Here is a 7327-nt window from a genome sequence, read left to right on the forward strand (position 1 = left end):
CGCACATGAACAAGTTTGTCTACTCTATTTGTCCACTGCACTTTTAACCTTAATAATAATATAAGATGGTAAATGCCTTAGAAACCAACTTGGAGGTTGAGGAATTCGATGTTTCGATTCAATCTATCATCTCCCCCTTCCACAAGTAGGTCACAGTCCATTTAGTTAAAGAATATTAAGTCCAATACATCCAAAAATGATATAAAATTGATTCATTCGAGAAATATATATTATTTTTTATGTCAAATTTTGTTACTAATTATTTTGACTAAAATTATAATTACTAAATTCATTAGTCTATTTAAATTTTAAAATTTAAAATTTCATTCATAATTTATATAATAGACATTAAAATAACATAATTTTTATATAAATATTACTTAAAAATAATAAATTAATACAACATCACATATATAATAAAACTTTTTTTTGTCCCATTTGCGTAGTGGATAACTTAACTAATCACTGCCAAGCGTGGGTAGTTGGTAATGAATCATGACCAAAATTTTGACCTAACATGATCTCAACCTCCACTTTCCAAATGCAAACTCATTTTTACCCACATGTCTCTCAACCCAAGGCTGAAGTTTCATTTTCATTTTCATTTTTCCAATCTCCCTTCCCCTCCCATTGATGGATAATGTTGACTCTTTATGGATGATTTCCAAGTATTAAATCTAGTACTTTTTTTTTTATTTTTCTAAATTTTATATGAAAAACATATTATTACATTTATAATATCATATCGAATTATTATTTTCACATAATACTCAAAGAAAGCTACATCATTATAGTTAACGGATTTAGCGATTATTGTTTGAGTTAAAATTAAATTTTCATAATTCAAAGAGTACAAAAATAGACAATAATCGTGTCAGAGTATAAAAACTAAATTCACAACTAATACATAATACAATGTTTAAAATTAAAATTTGACTTAATAAATTTAACGACTACCATTTAATCAAAATTAAAATCTCAAAATTAAAAATATAAAAAAACATCAAATTAAAAAAAATTAAATCCATAACTTATATTCATTTAATAATATATTCCCAGAGTAGATATTGAGTAACATTGGGCCCTCATAGGCATAGATCCAGCCCACAAACAACAACTACTCTCTTCCCCTCCAAAAAAAAAAAAAGAGAAGAAAAGAAACCCTGAGGTTTTAGGCTTCATCAGGGTTTTGGGGAAGCCAAAGAAAACATGGCGGCTACTTGTGGAAGAAGAACCCTAGGGTTCTCCTGCTCTTCGGCCAAGACCATTTTCACCCATTTACCATCCTCAACACCTGCTAACAATAAGCTACCCGGCCTTTTCTCTCCTAACAAAATTTCTGCTTCTCGATTCTCTCTCCGCAATCTCACTTTTTCCAGGTTTTGCTTCCATTTTCGATGTTACGGCTTTTCTCTTTGTTATAAAGTGTTCTGGGTATTTTGGTCTTGGTTTTTCTATTACTTCTAGTGATTATTTCGAAAACCCAATTTGGAAATTTATTGCTGTTTTTTTTTAATTATTTCAAGTTGTGAGTACGAATTGCATGATCTGTATGTTTCAGGCTCCCAGTGGAAATGGGTGGTGCAGTAACTTTGATACCTTTGCATAGTGCTACGGCTTCTGCTTTGTTCACTTCCTTGCTGTCTTTGCATAATCAAAGCTGGGGGTGTTTGTCAGAAGGTGATTTCTGCTGACTGTCCTTTTTTTTTATATTCTTCTTTAGCTTATTGTAGTGGCTTCTGAGTTGCGTTATAGCAGTGTACTAGTGCCCCAAATGTCTATTCATTGCTGAATTATTTGTCCTTCTCATTAAGGGAAGAAAATGTGCTCGTCATATGTTTAAGACTTCAGTTTTCCCTTTGATGGATAAATAGAATTGTAAACAAATAGTTTGTATAAGTATTTGGTTTCGGAGCTGAGCTGCCAAATAGGTACACTGGACCTAGAAGCCATTTGGGTTGATCATTATAATGTACATCATTGTATGTACCTCTTCTTGTTTTTTAGTTTCACATAGAATTAACCGGTTGTAGGCCAAAGTATGTTTAATGTTAATTTGGGAAATTATGGCTGAATTGGGGAAATGGAGACATTCACAGCTGAGTTGTGATTGCTGTCTATGAAACTTGATATGTTTCATTAATCTTGGTAAACTATTAGAGCAGGAAGCTTAGAAAAGCTAAAAGAGCATTGTTGATGGGATTTAAAAAATATCAGTGAACTTTATTGCCTTATTTTGCAGTAGTCCCTTCAAATGTTTTTGAAAACTATTTGATTTGAGAACCATCTATTCCCAGATTGTTTTAGTTTTTGCTGAAGCCGAAACCTCTAACCCTATACCATTTTTTTGCGGTTCACATTTAAGCATTTTAAGCTCAACCATTGGCCGTAAAATTCTTGTGCAACTAATTGTTGCTAGGATTGAGGAAGCTTCCTTTGCCGTGTCCGATGTAATGGCTATCACTATTGTTTGAATTTGCTAAGAACCATTTAGCTGTGAAGAAACCACCTTATGTTTTTTCTCTAAGGGTTATTGTCCCTCCTTAGGGAGTCTTTGATGGTGAAAATTTGTTAATATCATAGTGTTGGCACTTTGTTTTCCAATCATGTTGATGCTAAGCCATATTAAAGTTCTCCCTGATCCATATTTGTGCATCCCTTTTCCTGAATAATTTATTGGTGGCTTCTCAGCATGCACTCTGGTTTGGCAATAGGGTTTTGTAACACAGCTTTTAGTTCCTACAGAAATTCTTTCAGAAAAGTAAAAACATAATGCAGCTGCATTTTTTTTTCTCCCTGGGGGACCTAATAAAGATTTGAACCAAAAAAGAAACTTGCTATTTTCTTATCTTCAGTTTTCAATTAAAGGAGTTGACAATTGCATGTGGCTTATAGCAGGTTGATTTTGAAAATTAAGTTTTCATTTGCTCCGATTTTCAAATTTTTATTTGAAGATTTCAACACCCCTTGAAACAATTTTGCAGGAACAACTTCTTGCATACGTATTGAAATTAAGTAACTTTTATTCAACCTCTCTATAAACCATGTGTGCTATCTTTATTGTGGTTTTATGCACTTTTAGCATGAAATTGACAACTTTTATCAGTTTCAGTGATGAGCATTTTGAAGTAGCAAATAGTTTCATAAACTTGAATAAACATTATTTCTGTTTAGTTGGAAAATAGGTTACTCTGACTCCATTTTTCTTAAAGTATTTGTGTACAACACTCATGTCCGTAAAATACTTGAACATGGGTATGGGGATATGATCTTTTAAGGCCCTACATACCTGTTTCAAACACATACCCATATCCGACACTTACACCTGAGTCCAAGTAACATTGTTTGGAAGTGTATGTACCATTAGTTCCCGTTATTAGCTTATGAGTGCCTTGACTGTTGTGGTTGTTGAGGTTTTAAGTTATTGATTGAGATGCTTATGCTGACAGGATTTGCAACTCCTCTATAGCATTGCCTATGTGCTCCTGTTGTCGATGCTGCTCAGACCTCCATCTGCAGGAGACTTTGTTACTCTGCTTGTTTTGAATCGAACATCATATTAAACCTTGAAAAGGAGAGTCGTTGTATGTTTGGTCTTGCCACCATGTTGTGTAAGAAGATTCTTTTATCACTTGAAAGTTTCTTGCATATCCTAAGATACTACTGATAATTTGAGAAAGAGATTCATTGAATATCTGGGTTCTACATTAGAGTTGGAATAAAAAATTCAGTAAAATTTCGGGTTAGACAAAACTTTGGCTGGCTAAAATAAACATTTAAATATAAAAAGATGTGTTTAAAATAATAAAAAATTGAAGATGTGAGGATGATTGAGTTATTTTAGTCAAAAGTTGGTTTTGAAAATTTTGAACCTTGGAAGGAAATTGGTGAAAGTGAGATGAAATGAATGTATGGTCGGCGGCCAAAAGTGAGGTTCACCAATTAAAGATCTCGTGAATTAGATGATGGATTAAATGACGGCCCAGAAACTAAAATCTCAAGTTTCTTTGTTTGGTTACTAAAAGAGCAACTTCATTTATGGTATAAGCTGAAATATTTTAAATTCTGAGGCTCAAAAGACCCTACTCTGCACTTCTTATTCCAATGCTGGTATTGCAAAGTCACATGTTGGAGCTGAAGTAAACTACACTTATGTTTGGTGCATAATTTAAACACTTCCATTCCTTTCCCCACATAACTCCCAAACACCAACCATCCCCCTCAGCTAAATTGGCCACCATCATTACCACCCCAAACCATCTCACAATCACATTTTCCTTAGGTCTCTCTCAGACCCTCGACAACCATCATCAATCTAAGCTACTTTCAACTATCAGAACACACTTACAATCACCCCTCCCTTAAAGAAACACCACTTAGACCCTAAATCTAAGCTCTCTCACCATCATCTTCACCATTTTAGCTCACCCATCACCCCTAACAGGCCACCACCAAGCCCCACTTTCAACCATTCTCACCACCACAGTAAAACCAATCCCCATTATCAACCCCAAAACCAATTTACCTGTATAACCCAAAAGCAGCAATAAATGCAATCAAATAAATAAAAAGTAAAGGATAAGCCCCTTCATTCAACCAAGACAATCTAACAATAGACAACAATATGGTGAGAGGAGATTTTAAATTTAGGAAAACCCATGATGATTTTGATGTAATGGAAGACATATTCAAAAAGAGCATAAGAAAACGAGTTTAGAAAATGAGTGTGTGGAGCGGCTACTAATATCAATTTCGGATATATAACAAATTGAGATATTTATTAAGGAAATAGAAAATAAAAGGGTATCACTTTCAATATTGTTATACCTATGGGTGAAAACAATCTAATACATGATGATGTGAGAGATAGACAATCTCCGAAAGTGATTGGAAACCAAAACAATCCAACAAAAAATAATGCACTTTAATATCTGCTTACAAAAACACAGGTTGTGTAATTAATTCAAGGGTTCTTCATCTTAATCCTTAGCTTCCTAGCTATTTGTGCTGCTTTTGGACGAACCGGTCGCCTGTTGGCATCACACTGCTCCACCTCTACCCAATTAATTACCTTTAATATCAGTGACTGTGGAACTTTCTTCCCCTCCCCTTCCCCTTTCTTCATACCATTCTCCACTGCTTTTTCTAGGAAGTTCATGAACCAGCTCCCTGCTTCTGCTTCTATTTGCTTCCCCAGTTTTATCGTGTTGCTTAAGCTACTCGATACCGGTTTATTTTCATCGTTCTCACCGCCACATGATTCAGTAGGCAGTTTCGATGATACTTTGGGGTTGGAATTTGATCTTAGGAGCCTCTTTTGTTCACTTCTCTCCGGAAACCCTGCAATTGATTTGTACAATGCAGTTCGCCTTTTGCTTTGCTCCATTGAATTCTGCCCAATTTCGTTCAAGATTGCTGGCTCATCTTCACCATTTTTATCGTTTTTTTCAGTTTTTGTGGTCTGTGACATTCCAGTAGCTGCTTGAACGGAGGCTATCTCGCTCAACGCCTGCACAATTTGCGCGTGAAATTCCAGAAACTGATCGAAGCATGCTGCTGGAGCATCTGGTTTTGCTGATTTGCTTAAGTTGGAAAACATCCTGCAATCACCAGCCAAAGTATATAAACTCAAAAATTATTAAACATACAACAAAATTGGAAAGAACAAAAAAAAACTAAAGGAAAGGACATACTTGAGAGAGCGAACTAGATTCTCTGTGGCAGTGACATCTCTTAGTGCTTGAAGAGCAATCTTCTGAGCCGTTTCTCGTTGCTGAACAGCTTCCTGTTGAACCACGAATGTCAAATTTAAGCGAAAACCCTTGACAGAATTGACTATGGTTAACATGAGCCTTAAACTCACCTTGCCCAGCATGCCAAGTTTCCCAGGCAAATTCATGGTTAGACTTTGCTGTTATCAATGGCTGAGTTATTATCAAGCTGAGATTCTGGTTGTTGGGCAGCCGCCACCCTTCCACGCTTTAAACTTGGTGGTGGTGTTGAACTTTTCTTTTCCTGCAATGGCTGAAATTTGAATTGTATAATCAAAGACAAAAAACACCATTGAAAACGTTAATATGGAGAAAAACATGGCAAATTTTTAAATGGAAAAAAAGGGGGAAAAAGTGTACCTACAGCTGAGATGAGAGGACTGTTTGGGATTCTAGGCTCCCGGTCGATGACACTTTTGCTCCTTGGGAACTTTGAGGCCGAGGAAGGTGCAGCACAGCTTTTTGTAAGCAAAGCTGGACTTTCTCCTTTTGTATCCATCATTTTTGCCAACAATCCCCCACCAAAAGAGCACCTTATACCACCACTAACATTTCCATCTTTCCCTACCCTTCTTATCATCGGAGACATCATCGGAGTTCTCGCCAGGTTAGACCGCTCTTTCACCGGAGTACATTGATCAAAATCTAAGGGTACCGGCTTTAAAACTAAAGGAGAAGAGATCTCATCAGTCCCATTAACACCCTTGCCCCAAGAACCTCTTCTATGCAGCTTAGACTCTTGTTTTTGCTCACTTTTCTCCCCTTTTCTTCTTAAACCCATTAAAGGCTCGGGTGTCCCAACTAAAGGATGCCTTCCAGGGAGGGGCTTTGCACCTTTAACAACAGGAACAGGAGAGCCAGGCTCCAATCTATCAACATAAATGAACTGCCCAAGTTGCATTTTGTTGCTAAGAACAAAATCATCTTGGTCTGAAGGAAGACTAACGTAAATGGAATGCGAAGAATCGGAGACCTTGATGTAAAAGCCATGTTTAGGCCAAAGGTTCTTCTCATCAAGATCAGCCGGCACAATATCAGTAACCTGCAAAAGCGAACTCCTATGTTCACTAGTTGGCTTCACCCCAGTGTTCATCCCATTGAGTAATTTCAGCAGAATCCCAGGTGCCAATGCCGCCATGATCTCGTAATCTAACTTCCCTGAATTGAAAAAGATGTCAAGGCATAAAAGAAGTGAAAGAAAGAAGGAGAGTTTGTTTTGGGGGTAGGATAAGACGTTAGCGAACGGTAAGTTTTGAGTTTGGGAAACCAAAGGTTTTTAAATTTTGGAATTTTTGGAACGTTGGGGCAACGGTCATGTGGTGGGGCGTCTTATCATAATGATTTTTAATTATACAAATTTGGGAAAAGGTTTGCTTCCGGTTGCTCATCTCACCTGCTTTTGCTTGTGATTTGGCAGCGTTTCATTTAACTCTTGAAATGGACTCGGCTTACTGCTCAATATGGCCTTTAAGCCCAATTTTCTTATGGTTTGAATATTGAAATTTATAAAACACTCATTCACATATTTCTCACTTCTATTAATCCATCATTACAAC

At 36.3% G+C, this 7327-nt stretch overlaps 1 protein-coding gene and 1 pseudogene across 2 annotated transcripts; one reads left to right on the top strand and one right to left on the bottom strand.

Annotated features, from left to right (window-relative positions):
- The first annotated feature begins 1084 nt into the window (after nucleotides 1-1084).
- LOC107886578 (uncharacterized) lies at nucleotides 1085-3692 on the top strand. The gene is made up of 3 exons (XM_016810579.2): nucleotides 1085-1379; nucleotides 1562-1680; nucleotides 3450-3692. The coding sequence occupies exons 1-3, from the start codon at nucleotides 1210-1212 to the stop codon at nucleotides 3467-3469; spliced, it is 309 nt and encodes a 102-aa protein (XP_016666068.2). The 5' UTR covers nucleotides 1085-1209; the 3' UTR covers nucleotides 3470-3692.
- A 1067-nt stretch (nucleotides 3693-4759) lies between these two features.
- Nucleotides 4760-7029, bottom strand: LOC121214751 (uncharacterized; annotated as a pseudogene). The gene is made up of 4 exons (XR_005910489.1): nucleotides 6136-7029; nucleotides 5864-6015; nucleotides 5694-5785; nucleotides 4760-5600 (listed from the first exon to the last, which is right to left on the bottom strand). The product of XR_005910489.1 is annotated as an uncharacterized protein (transcript).
- Nucleotides 7030-7327: the final 298 nt, after the last annotated feature.

This window comes from Gossypium hirsutum, chromosome D02 (genome assembly GCF_007990345.1).
Source record: "Gossypium hirsutum isolate 1008001.06 chromosome D02, Gossypium_hirsutum_v2.1, whole genome shotgun sequence".
In the NCBI taxonomy this organism is placed as follows: domain Eukaryota; kingdom Viridiplantae; phylum Streptophyta; class Magnoliopsida; order Malvales; family Malvaceae; genus Gossypium; species Gossypium hirsutum.

Coding starts and splice junctions, on each gene's coding strand:
- LOC107886578 (XM_016810579.2), top strand. CDS start 1,210: ATGGCGGCTACTTGTGGAAGAAGAACCCTAGGGTTCTCCTGCTCTTCG. Junction 1,380..1,561: donor CGCAATCTCACTTTTTCCAG/GTTTTGCTTCCA, acceptor TGTATGTTTCAG/GCTCCCAGTGGAAATGGGTG. Junction 1,681..3,449: donor CTGGGGGTGTTTGTCAGAAG/GTGATTTCTGCT, acceptor TTATGCTGACAG/GATTTGCAACTCCTCTATAG.